The sequence below is a fragment of the Podarcis filfolensis genome (assembly GCF_964270895.1).
Source record: "Podarcis filfolensis genome assembly, chromosome: 1".
Lineage (NCBI taxonomy): Eukaryota > Metazoa > Chordata > Lepidosauria > Squamata > Lacertidae > Podarcis > Podarcis filfolensis.
Genome location: NC_139604.1, coordinates 55,081,324 through 55,094,597, shown reverse-complemented (window position 1 = coordinate 55,094,597; position 13,274 = coordinate 55,081,324). Strand labels below are relative to the sequence as shown.

The 13,274-nt window shown below is 45.5% G+C and overlaps 1 protein-coding gene across 3 annotated transcripts; it reads left to right on the top strand.

The window, feature by feature from the left end:
* Positions 1-1,951: 1,951 nt before the first annotated feature.
* TIMM10 (translocase of inner mitochondrial membrane 10) lies at positions 1,952-8,096 on the top strand. Of its 3 annotated transcripts, none has more exons than XM_083578822.1 (3): positions 1,952-2,083; positions 2,765-2,865; positions 7,759-8,096. In XM_083578822.1, exons 2-3 carry the CDS (start codon positions 2,795-2,797, stop codon positions 7,958-7,960), a joined length of 273 nt encoding a protein of 90 aa, XP_083434948.1. In that variant the 5' UTR covers positions 1,952-2,083; positions 2,765-2,794; the 3' UTR covers positions 7,961-8,096. The 3 variants fall into 3 exon arrangements, with proteins under 3 accessions (XP_083434948.1, XP_083434950.1, XP_083434949.1); XM_083578824.1 differs by having other exon boundaries at positions 1,954-2,083; positions 2,768-2,865; XM_083578823.1 differs by lacking the exon at positions 1,952-2,083 and adding an exon at positions 2,178-2,202 and having other exon boundaries at positions 2,768-2,865.
* Positions 8,097-13,274: the final 5,178 nt, after the last annotated feature.

Here is a 13,274-nt window from a genome sequence, read left to right as displayed (position 1 = left end):
TAAATATGGATCTAACACACCATTTTTGTCCCCAGACTGTTTTTGTGTCATTTTATGTTTTACAGGGGTCATTTGCCTATTTCAGGGCAGTGCATCGAGAACTGGGCAAACACAGCTTCTGTCTGTGCCCACCTCATTGCCCATTGCAGAAATAAATCAGCCACAAGCCAAATCAAATTTCATCCAGCACTGACCGACAGCAAACTCGGAATGCGGAGAAGCATCTAGCCTCAGAAAGTAATTGTGCAGACAGTCTGTCCTCTCTAGGCTGTCTCGTTACAGGTTCAGAAAAGCACAGCAAGGGCTCTTCATAAAAGGATGAATCTGCAGAGAGCTCCAGCTCAGTTAAGCAGCAGGGCATAAGCTACATCAGAGCCAGGAGTCCAGGGTAAAGTTTTAAAGTCTCAAAATTAATAGCATTTCCCCAGACATTATGACTCATATTTTCAGATTTCAAAGCCCTGGGTTTGTTTTTCATGCAGACAAGTCATTAGGTTTGCCCTAGGCCTGAGAAGGCAGTGTCCAACCAGAACTTTGAGGTATAGGTGGTACATTTGAGTTGGAATATAGATTTTCCTGTTTTCCTTCAAAGTCATATGTTCTGTTTCTACTTTAATATGGCTGCTGATCTTTTTCTTCCTTCTAACACCATCAGGACAGAATACTGTACATAAAAGGCTGATAAACAAATAACCTTTTCTGACTGTACTGGCTTGCTCCTTTTTGGCCCAGTATCACCAAGTATTTGAGCATTTTCCTGTCATGCCTTCAGTGACTTAATACCTGCCACACTCCTCCTGTCCTTTTTCAGGGGATTGTCACACAGATGCCCCCAGGGATTTTTGTTAGGCAATCATGAATTTTGGGCATGCTTCCAGAAATCTGTAGGAGAGTAAGAACATCTACTTGCACTTGATAAAAGAAATGGAAAGGTTTAGGATGGTTCTGTTTCCAAAGGTGTCAGCTTTTGAATATAGCTTTTTCTTTAAGCCTGCATATAAGATCAGTGAAACTATGACTGATTCCTTAATTGTCCAGGTCAGATATTAAAAGCTTGCTTCAGGAGCTGACCAAACAAAAAACAAACAAAAGCACGTCTAACTGTTACATGTTATATAACCTTTTACAAATGTTTGCTTTCTGAGAAGTCTTGTTGTTCAATGTAGTAGGCAGCACACAGCACAAGCCTGTGCATATTTACTCGGAAGTAAGACTACTAAATCTAAAGGGCCATAATCAAATAAATATTCATACAATCACAGCCTTTAAAGCTCCTGGAATATGAAAAGAACTTACTGCATTCCTATTTCAGATAGAAATAAACATGCAATTCCGTTTTAGAAAGTAATCTGTTGAAAATCCATTTGTACTCACAACTGCCCAAGAGTCTATTATTATTTTCCAGCTTGGTAAACAACAGCAAGTTCGGTGGGTCTACTCTAAGTAAAACTGAGTACCACCCGTGGAGTATTTAAATAAGCAAATCAAACTGTTTCCCCTCTCCTTTTGATCAGTTATCAAACAAATGTTTGAAAGGCAGCATATTTAATTCATCTTATAATTCGTTGCTGTAATGAATTATGAAATAGCGTGTGTGTGTGTGTTGCACGTTTCAGCTTTTGCTGGATTTCATAAAAAATAAACACATAAAGAAGTGGAGGGAAAACCCCTCCTTTGAACTGCTGCGTCTTCTTGTTGCCTTGCAATCCTCCATGCATTTTTATTTGCAACCCCTCTCCCCTTCGGCCTGCGTTTCCAGACAAAGGCAGACAAGAAACGCACTAAATAATACACAAGGTAAATAATGCAGGCATGAGGCAAGAAGCCCCTCCGCGGTGGGCGATGACGTAGCCGCTTCTCATCCATTGACAGCGCAACTGAGGAAATCCCGCCTCTTTCCCAACGTCCATCACCCCCTCCTGAACTCTATGGCAACACCGGCCATAGTCCTTCGCTGGGGAAAAGGAAAAACAGGCCGCCTAGAAAGGCATTATACCTGCCAGGAAGTCTCTATGGTTTCCCTGAAAGGCGCGCTGTGGAAGCGCCTGAAACTCGTGCTTCCGGTTGATATCTGCGGCTGGAGGTGAGCGTTGCTCGCGGTGAGGTAGACATGCTGTCCAATTGGCGGGAGTTGATGGGCAGAACAGCCCAGGCAGAGGACGAGGGGAAAGGACGGGAGCTCTTCGCTCCCTCCGTGCGCGTGTACGAGAGGAGGGGGGGGGGTTCACACAACCTGTGAGGAATGAGGGCGGTGCGGGGGTCAGGTTGGGAAGCAGTGAGCCGGCGGGATGGACGTTGCCCGTTTTACTTTTGAAAAGCAAACAGAGCAGCAGCTCCTGTGCTGTCCTTTTGGGTCCACATTCCCTCACCCCAAGCAGTGGTCTTCTGCATCCAGGTCAGACATCCCCTAATGCAGGGAACCTCTGGCCCTCCAGATGTTGCTGCACAGTAGCTTCCATCATCTCTGGCTATGGGCTGACTGTCTGAAGGGCTCCCTGTCCCTGCTTTAGTGGGTCAGCAGAGGGTCAGCGTCTGCTCTCGTCACAGCACTGATCTGTTAGGTGGGGCGCAAACCAGCTCACACTTAACCGCCCTTTTACTGCCAGGACTGCAGATGGACCTGGCCACTGAAAAACTGAGCAGCGATCTAAAATACAGACTAAGTGGCAACCTTGTTGATAGTGTGTTATGTGTGTGTGTGTGTGTGTGTGTGTGTGTGTACTACAGGTAGAGTCATTGGGTTCTGATCCTTTGTGTTCTCCAGCAGTGTCAAGGACAAATACTTGAATGTGTGATGGATCCTGTGAGGGCTCAGCAGCTGGCGGCTGAGTTGGAAGTGGAGATGATGGCTGATATGTACAACAGGTACCGACTAACCGCAAGCATGAGGGCACTCCTCAGTGGTGCTCATTTGAAATGTGACGCATAAGAGCTATGAAAACAATACGGGCACTGTATGCTGTGACTTGTGTTTTGCTTCTCTCCAAGTACCCCAGACTTTCCAAGATTATCCTTCTCCCACCAAAATGTACTATTTTAGGACCTATGCCTTACTAGACATTGTACAGAACATATTATTAATGTATACCACCCTTCATCCAAAGATCACAGGGTGGTTCACAAAATAGAAACATAGGATAACATCATATAATTGCCTTTTTAAAAAATCTGATCAAGGCTTCATGATTGAATTGGGAAGCTTACAGGTAGGACATACAGGCAAAGCATCCTTCCTTGTTGTCTGTCTAGCAGCTGGTGCTCACACGGGTACTGTATTTGAACATAGAAGTTTTATATAACCATAGCCATTGACGGATCTAGGTTTCATAACCTGGTGTCCATCATTGCATCTTGTGTCTGAGAATTCCTTATTGGGTAAAATGTTTACTTTTGTCCACCGTGAACCTACAGTATGTTAGTTTCATTGGGTAACACTTAATTTCAGTATAATTAGAGATGGCAAAAGATTCCTCTGTTCAGTCAAAATTTGATAAGTCTCTACCATGTTCCGCTTAGCTAAATTAAAAAAAACCCAAATGCTCTAGTTGCTGCTTGCTAAGTGATCTAGCTGGCCCTGCGCAGGGGAGATTATATCACAAATTATGCTTTTATTGTGTTTTTATTATTATGCTCCATAAAATGTGTTCTTAATGTTGTATACTACCCTGGGATCTTTTGATAAAGGGTGGTATTTAAATTGAATTAATAGTAATAATAATAGATAGACAGACAGACATGGTGGGGATTTCAACAATTAGTTTAAAATATGCTTTGCTACCTTTTTGTTTTTAAGCGCCAACAATCTGGCTTAAATGGAACCGATTCCTTTTATACAGGCCCAGCTTATCCAAAGACGTTCCCCAGTGCCTGTCAAATCCAAAGCCCTCCTCCAGATGCCACCACTTCATGCATGCATTGAGACCACACAGCTGTTCCTGTCTAGCTGGCCCTGTGCACATCAGAGAAAGCTACCTTGAAGTTCTTGACTCTAAGCCTCCTAGCTAGCAACCTAAATTTCTCTTTTAGGATCACACAAGTACTTTTCTCTGTGTCACTAGTGCCAACAATGCACCATGGCCATTGACTCCTCCCCAGCAGTGTCTGCCAGTTCACTCTACAATCTGCATAACAGTCACATACCCAGTTATCTATATCTCTAATGATTGAATCACCCACGAACAGGATACCCCTGTCTCCGCCTGGAGGTATATCCTTGGCATGAGAGGATAACAGCTCATTCCCCAATGACTGGGTCATTCTAAGAGTTCATTTTCCTCTTGCTCAGAGTGGTGCATTCCTTCCCCTAAAGCAGGCATGTTCAAAGTCCGTTTTGGGCGCCTAATCCGGCCTGCCGGTCAATTTAATAATTTAATCCGGCCCTCGTGGCAGTATATGTCATGGGGTAAAATTGTAAAAAAAGCTCAACAACTTTGGTCGGCCCTCATGCATGTTCACTTCATAAAATCTGGCCCTCTTTGAAAAAAGTTTGGGCACCCCTGCATAGAGAGTCATTCTGTATGTCAGCAGAGGAGTCGTCACCTTGGGACACAGCATGTCCCCAGAGACCTTGTCCACCAACCTCTCTTGGCTTTATTTCAGGTCATCCACCTTGCCCTCAAGGGAACAAACTGAGGACCAGGAGCTCATTTTACTAAGCACACATCCATTACTTTTATCCAAAAGGAAGATAGCTGTACGCGTGGCATTCTGTACAATTTATTGTTTGTTTGCTTGGGACATGTTAGGTCACTAAGGGGCAGGCCAAAGTATTTTGCCCTGACCTTATCCTGCTGCTGAACTCACTCCTTGATTAGGCATCCACAGGGGCTCTCCTCTTGCTTGTGGACCAGGCTCCCTGGCTAGGTTTTTCCAGATTTATGTCCCTGGCTAGCTTTCCCCACTTGCTATTGAAGCTAGTTAGATCAGGAAGTTCTCATTTGAAAAACACCAAGTTGTAACACAACTGCTGGGCTTGTTCAAATTCCGGTGAGTAGGAATTTGGAAGGAGTGTGTGAATTTAGGTCATTTTAACACCCTGGGCGGTCCAGGAATCAGCGTGTTTTTACATGAGTAGAATGTGTCCTTTTATTTAAAATGCATCTCTGGGTTATTTGTGGGGCAGAGGAATTCGTTCATTTCCCCCCCCCCCAAAAAAAAATATAGTCCGGCCCACCACATGGTCTGAGGGATAGTGGACTGGCCCACAGCTGGAAAAGGTTGCTGACCACTGTTCTATACTGTCATTTTCTACCGTCCTTTTTAACTGAAGTCTATACTATACTGAGCTTGATCTAAAAGCTAAGCCTGCTTTTTAAAATCTAGGCTTACTCTGTCACTAGTTTATTTTTGTTATTTATTTATGTATTATTTGTTTAAACAATTTGTATACTGCTTACCTACAATACTCTCTAAGCAGTTTAAAAAGAGGCAATCCAAAAATAAGTATAAATTAGAACTATACAATCAAACTACAATTAAAATGCCTGCTGGATTTGATTTTTTTTTTAGTCCTCAGTCGGGAAGGGGCCTGTTTAACCTCAAGTGGAAGAAGTTCTATAAGACTGGGCCCACAATACTAATGGCAATACTGGTGGATACAAGCCTTGCATCTGAGCCTTAGGGAACCATTAACAGTGACTTCCCCAAAGTGACTTCCTCACTGATTGGACAGGAATCTAAGCCATTAGATGGTCCTTAAGGTATTCTGGACCAAAATGGTTAAGGGTTACTCTGTTGCATGGGGAATCATAAATCTGAGGTTGATTTTATGTTGTTGTTTAATACCACCTCTCTAAAATTGAAATTTTATCTAGGTTTCTGCTATACTGTGGCCCTGCTTGAGTAGAGATGAAAGCTAGGTTTCTACAGACTTACTACCGCTAGAATTTATAGCTCCTGATTTCTAAGTTTTACAGGATTAAGCTCTTAGCACACAGTGGTCTTACTGTGTTGTTTAAACCAATGATTTATATAAAAGGATCGTACTTACCCTCTAGTTGCTCAGCTGTTTAATTCGCTTGTTGCCTTGACACTGGAGCAGAGACACTTTGTTGCAGGGAATCTTTTTCAGACACCAAATAAGGCAAAGGAGTCAAGCAGACACTGACTACCACAGTCTTCAGCTGGAGGAAAAACATTTATTGAGATTTTTCTAGCCTGGAAGGCATGCAGTCTGGTCCTATGCACATTTATTTGAATGTCCGCTGGGGGCTTACACACAAGTAAGTGTGGAGGGACTGTAGCCATGCAAACTGATTGCATGCATGTTTATTTGGATGTAGCAGCTTAGATGTTCCTGAAGCTGGTTGGCTACTCAAAAACACTCCTTGTCTGCCTTGATGTACGTCTTAATCATTTCACTGTGAAGTGGACTGTGTGTCCCTGACAAAATGATTGCCTAGGGCTCAGTCGGTTAGTTTTTAAATGGGTATGACAATATCGTGTGTGTGTTGTACAAACTGATACAGTGGTACCTCGGATTACATACGCTTCAGGTTACATACACTTCAGGTTACAGACTCCGCTAACCCAGAAATAGTGCTTCAGGTTAAGAACTTTGCTTCAGGATGAGAACAGAAATTGTGCTCCAGCGGCGCAGCAGCAGCAGGAGGCCCCATTAGCTAAAGTGGTGCTTCAGGTTAAGTACAGTTTCAGGTTAAGTACAGACCTCTGGAACAAATTAAGTACTTAACCCGAGGTACCACTGCATATTATGTTTGGGAAATAACTTGCAGCACATTCCTAACCATGTCTACTCAGAAACTAAACCCTATTGAATTTAATGGGTCTTACTCTCAGGTAAACAGGGTTAGAATTATAGCTTTAGAATCTTACACCTGATCTGCTGAAGAAATAGTCTAATTGACAGAAGTTCCCTGCAGTATGTGAAGGATGTCATTTGGGAGAGACAGTTGAAGGATGAGGAGGGTTGTAAGAGAGACAGAGGAGGGGGAGGAGGAGGAGGAGGAAGTGTGAGTGGTGATCAAGGATTTATATGGGAAAGTTGCCTGAGTGGAATTGTTTACAGGTAAGATTATGCAGACAGAAGATTTGAACCTGCTGCAGTAGAGAAATAGAGGTGTTTTAACAAGTTTCTTTAATCCCAAAGTTCATGATGCTGATTGACATTCGGTAGTGGTTATTCTGTGAACCACCCTGAAACCTTGTGATGAAGGGCAGTATATGAATTTAGTAGATAATACATAAAATAATAATAGAGTTTTGCATTTGAATGCTTTGTGTGTGTGTGTTGTTTTTTTTTTACTAATAAGGTACTGTCCTTTATCCCTATATCCTGGGGCAAAATTGGCAGCAGGTGAGTGAAGTGGTGCTGCTCATTTTTGCAAGAGTGTCAGGCAGATTAGGAAGTCTGGAACTGAGATAAACCAGGTTACTCTGTTCTGTGGAGTTACGTACAGTTCCTAAGGGACACCAGGCTTTGCACGAGTTCAGAGCAGCAGAGGCAAGGCCATTGGTAGCCCCAAAAGTGGCATCTCCTGCTTGAAGTGGCAGGTTGCAGAACTTTGGCACTGACGAAAACAGAGATAGATATCTTTAGGATGACTGTGTTGGTGATCATTAGAATTTGGGTGGTGGTGGGGGAGAAACATCATGGCTTTTTAGGCTTTGATAGAGAGCTTTTAGGCAAGAACTGTGATGTGCTTGTTTTAGCTGAATATAAATAAAGCTGGCTCGGAACAGCCAAAAGATGGCCACTTCCTTCCACTCACGCTCTGTTCTTTCCTTGCTGTGCCCCAGAATGACCAATGCCTGCCATCGCAAATGCGTCCCTCCACACTACAAGGAGGCTGAGCTGTCCAAGGGAGAGTCTGTGTGCCTGGATCGCTGCGTCTCCAAGTATTTGGACATCCATGAGCGCATGGGCAAGAAGCTGACGGAGCTCTCAATGCAGGATGAGGAGCTGATGAAGAGGATGCAGCAGGGGGCTGGGCCAGCGTAACACCAACAAATACACGCGCACACTTTTGATAATGGACAACATGTGCTTACCACCCCCTTTCCCCTACTTTGTGCCTGGACTCTGTGTTGATCCCTCCTTTTGCCAATAAAATGTTGAACATTATATTATCTGTTAACGACCAGGTATGCTGGAGTTTTCGTCCTTCCTTGCTAGGCCTGATGGAAGATGGGGGCAGCCTGTGATTCTCTTGCCAAGGGAGATCCTCTTCACCTGTGGTATCCTATAGAGCTTTCTTGTGCCAGCACATAAATTTGAAGGCTGCAGAGAGACTGAATGCCTTTTGGCACATCCCGTTCTTCTGGGTGGATTCACTTTCCTAAAAGCTGGTTTCACAGGTGGTTTTGGTGACTTCTTGCTGCTCTCTTGCAATAGCAGAACAGTGCTAGAAGCAGAGTTTATACTCTTTCTTATTTAGGTAATGCTTAATAATAATAATAATAATAATAATAATAATAATAAATTTTATTTATATCCCGCCCTCCCCAGCCGAAGCTGGGCTCAGGGCGGCTAACAACAATCAAAATAATCCAACATTCTAAAAACATTCATTATACAATTAATTAAAATCAAATTAAAATCAAATTGATGGCAACCATTAAGCAAAATTCTGTGCAGATTGCCAGAGGAGGGGGTCAGGCTGCGCCCTGACCAAAGGCCTGGTGGAACAGCTCTGTCTTGCAGGCCCTGCGGGAAGATGTCAGGTCCCGCAGGGCCCTAGTCTCTTGTGACAGAGCGTTCCACCGGATTGGAGCCGCGGCCGAGAAAGCCCTGGCTCTAGTTGAGGCCAGCCTAACCTCTCTGTGGCCTGGGATCTTCAGGATGTTTTTATTTGCAGACCGTAAATTTCACTGTGGGACATACCAGGAGAGGCGGTCCCGTAGGTACGAGGGTCCTAGGCCGTATAGAGCTTTAAAGGTTAAAACCAGCACCTTAAACCTGATCCTGTACTCTACTGGGAGCCAGTGCAGCTGGTATAGTACCGGATGAATATGATCTCGCAGCGAAGACCCCATAAGGAGTCTCGCCGCGGCATTCTGCACCCGCTGGAGTTTCTGGGTCAGTCTCAAGGGCAGCCCCACGTAGAGCGAGTTACAATAATCCAGTCTGGAGGTGACCGTCACGTGGATCGCAGTGGCTAGGTCAGGGCGAGAGAGATAAGGAGCCAACTGCTTAGCTTGGCGGAGATGAAAAAATGCCGCCTTTGTTATAGCTGTAATCTGCGCCTCCATAGAGAGGGAGGTATCGAAGATTACACCCAAACTCTTAACGGACGATGCTGGCACTAATTGCACCCCCGCAAGAGATGGGAGTTGCCCCCTCAATCCCATATCGCTCCGTCCCAGCCAGAGGACCTCTGTCTTCGAAGGATGTAACTTCAACCGGCTCCCACGTAACCATCCAGCCACAGCTTCCAGACATCTGGTCAGTGTGTCGGGCCGAGTCAGGATGGCCATCCATCAACAGAGTTGGGTGTCATCGGCATACTGATGGCAACCCAGCCCAAAACTCCGGACAAGCTGGGTGAGGGGGCGCATAAAGATGTTAAAAAGCATTGGGGAGAGAATCGCACCCTGAGGTACTCCACACACCAAGGAGTGGCGCGATGACAATTCCCCCCCCAAGCGCCACCCTCTGTCCCTGACCAGAGAGAAACGAGCGCAGCCATTGGAGGACTGTGCCCTGGATCCCCACGCCGGCAAGGCGGTGGTCTAGGAGTTCGTGATCGACCATGTCGAAGGCTGCTGACAGGTCTAGAAGAATCAGCAGCCCCGACCCGCCTCGATCCAGCTGCCTGCGGAGATCATCTGTTAGGGCGACCAGAGCCGTCTCGGTCCCATGACCAGCACGGAAGCCGGACTGGAATGGATCAAGAGCTTCAATTACAAGACGTGCTATTTAGACTAAAAGAGTTGAAATGTAGTCCAGTGTTTCCCGACCATGGCCCCCTTCTGACCTGGTTTCCTTCCTGTGGCCTCCCCATGGCCGGGGATGGGGGGATGGGGCAGCAGCACCCAAATAAGTCAAAATCAATATAAATCTGAGGTTCTGCCCCCCCCTAACAAAAATCCTGGCTATGCTCATGCCCCCCTCATGCCTCTCCGGTCGTACTGGTAGAAAGGGCCTATTTAAATGTTTTGTTTGTAAATAGAACATGTTTTATTTATAATTTTTTATAATTTAAACAAAATACAATTACATAAAATGATAGCAAGATAATGAAATGATGTTGAAGCAGAAAAACAGAATCATGGTGCTGGAAGGGACACCAATGGTTATCTTTTTATTGCAACCCCCTGCAATGCAAGAAACTCAGCTAAAGCATCCATGGCAGATGGCCAGCCAGCCTCTGCTTAGAAACCTCCAAGGAAGGAGAGTCCACCACCTCCTGAGGAAGATCCACCTTCTATGTATTATTAAAAGTTAACAACACTTATTTGATCCCAGTTATTTGACACAGAGGGGGAAACCTACAGATACAGTCCAAAAGGTGCACACAGAGTTCTGTATATATGGGAGAGTTTTAAAATGCAAGTGGTCCTCACCGACCTGGTGCAAAAAGATCTTGTCATCCAGAGGAGCCCTGGCTGCCTAGATAAAACACTATAGCCCACCCTCCACTTACCTGGGAGTAAGGCTCACTGAACTCAGTGCAGCTTTCTTCTGAGTAGACAGTTATTTACTAGATGCCAGTCAGCAGCACCAGACGACCCCGATCAGCTAGGCCCTGTGGTGGATTTCACTCCCTGTCCTGCAGAGCCGGGCTGGCAGTGCCAACGGACCCTGCAACCCTCGGCAACATCCAAAGGCCCTGATCCACTAGGCACTGGGATGGATTGGACTCTGTGCCTTGCAGAGTCAGGCGCAGCACGTGGCAGCAACAAGCAGCTCTGGCTCGCCCAGCCCTACCCATTGCCACCCCACCACTGCACTTAACTGACCTCTAGGGCTTGCCGATCGGAAGGTCGGCGGTTCGAATCCCCGCGACGGGGTGAGCTCCCGTTCTTGGTCCCAGCTCCTGCCAACCTAGCAGTTCGAAAGCACGTCAAAGTGCAAGTAGATAAATAGGTACCGCTCCAGCGGGAAGGTAAACAACATTTCCGTGCGCTGCTCTGGTTCACCAGAAGCGGCTTAGTCATGCTGGCCACATGACCCGGACGCTGTACGCTGGCTCCCTTGGCCAATAAAGCAAGATGAGCGCCGCAACCCCAGAGTCGTCCATGACTGGACCTAATGGTCAGGGGTCCCTTTACCTTTACCTGTGGCCCCCTAGCCTCATGCTATGGCCCCCCATTTACGCACTTTTCACCATATGGTTGGGATGCCCTTCTATTTGCAAGATCATCTGCCCATAACAGTGGGAGAGCAAGGGTGCCACATAATATTGTTAGCACAGAAAATCACTTCTGATTATTCAAGCAAGTCAGGAAAGCTACAGGGGAAGTCCAAAAATAAAAATCTGAAGTCACCTGCTGAGCTAACTGCAGAAATAATTCCTAGCCCTGTATGAGATGGTTCAGTGTCCTGAGTCTTCTTCAAAAGAAGTTTTGAGTAGAGTGTGATACACACATTACCTGGCAGGCTCTGCATGTTAGCACAGTTAATTTTAACTATGAAAAATTTGAAATGAAATTAGCATTAGTGGTCACACTGCTGTTGGCAAGGCACAAAAAATAAAAAAAATAAAAAGGAAGTTGTCTGCAATTGCAGAAGGCAACCGCTAGAGGGAACTAAAGCCTGTAAGATTGTGATTTTGTTCATATTTATTTCCTTTTCTGTGCCTGCAGCAGTAAGGGTTTCGCAGAAGTTCAAGGGTGGTGCTGGTGAAGGGATAAGCCTGGGCGGCATCTGTGTCTCTGCCAAGAGCAGAATGTATGTCAATCTTAATAGGTGCGCTCGGAGGAGAAGGCCATGCGGATATTCTGACACACTGGAAAACTGGATGTGTGAGAAAAGAATAATAAATGGGTAAACTTCCAGCAGCCCTCACCATATTTGCTAAAACTTAGTTCTTCCGATGTGCTTGTTAAGCCACCTCCATTCTGGTGCTTTTCGTTGGGAGCCCTCAAGCCATTTCTCTGTACGATTTGAACTGGAGATCCGACCTCCCTTCCCTTTGATCCTCTGCAAAGGAGAAGGCACGCTGCTGTTTTTCATTAAACTCTCGCCCCTCCCTCTTCTAGCATGATTGTAACCAAATGGTCCGTGAAGAAGTGTTTTGTTTCTGGATTTAAACATTTGCTGTGCTTTTCGTTGTGGCCAGCAGGGGGCATTGCAAAACACGTGCCTTTTCTTTCTTTTTATTTTTTTTTTACCGACAATGTGTGAGTAACAACTTTCAGGCACTCTTACTGTTATTTTTTTATGAGTATACCTCATAATTGGGCCCCTTTGATTTCTTACAGCCTCATTCTGCATTTTCTAATTAAATACCAGCTGTGTTTAGCCAAAGGGTGACTTATTCAATTAGAGCTGCTTAAAGCAATTAGAAGTTATTTAAAACCACATGCTGGAAGTTATTTGGCAAGCCTTCCTTGCGGTTTGATGCCTGCACAGGGCCAGGCCGTTGTGCTGCGGCTGCTTTGGCAGAGCTCTCGAGTCCACCCCGTGGTGGCTGGAAAGGGCAAGGGGAGCTAGAGGCGCAGTGGCGGGAGCAATTAAGGGAGCTAGTAAAAAAATCAAGACATCTCACATCCTGCTAGAAAAGTTCACTGCCTCAGCGGGACTCGGGGGTATTGGATGTTAATCTGTTGCTTATTCCTCCTCATGATTTTCTGCAGCGGTGAACTTCAAACGTTATACTTCCAGGTGCTGCTTTCTACATGGATGTGAATGCTGAGGAGTTCCTGCTTGTTTTCCCTGAAGAGCCAATGTGGTGTAGTGGTTAGACTAGACTGTGTTGGACTAGAACCTGGGATACCAGGGTTCAAATCTCCACTTGGCCAGGAAGCTCCCCCCCCCCCCGCACTTGGGCAGGTCATGGTCTCTCAGCCTAACCTAACAGGGCTGGGAGAGTTAAATGAGGAGGGGGAGAATCACATATGCCACCATGAAATCTTTGGAGGAAGGTAGGATGCACATGCAATCAATAAAAATTATTCTGAGCCGTGGTCTAGGGCAGACTTGGGGGGAGTGTACTTTGGTTTTTATTAGAACACTAATACAGAAGCTAAAAAGTGGCTAAAAGCTGCAGTCCTGCTTACCAGGGCTTGGGAACCTGTGGCCTTCTAGATATTGAACTCCCAACTCATCCCTGACTTGGTCACAAGAGCTGGAGTGCTTGCTACATGCATTT

Bases quoted from the DNA above. Each gene is read 5' to 3' on its own strand.
- TIMM10 (XM_083578822.1), top strand. From the start codon at position 2,795: ATGGATCCTGTGAGGGCTCAGCAGCTGGCGGCTGAGTTGGAAGTGGAG. The intron at 2,866-7,758 runs GTACCGACTAAC...GCTGTGCCCCAG, and splicing joins ATGGCTGATATGTACAACAG to AATGACCAATGCCTGCCATC.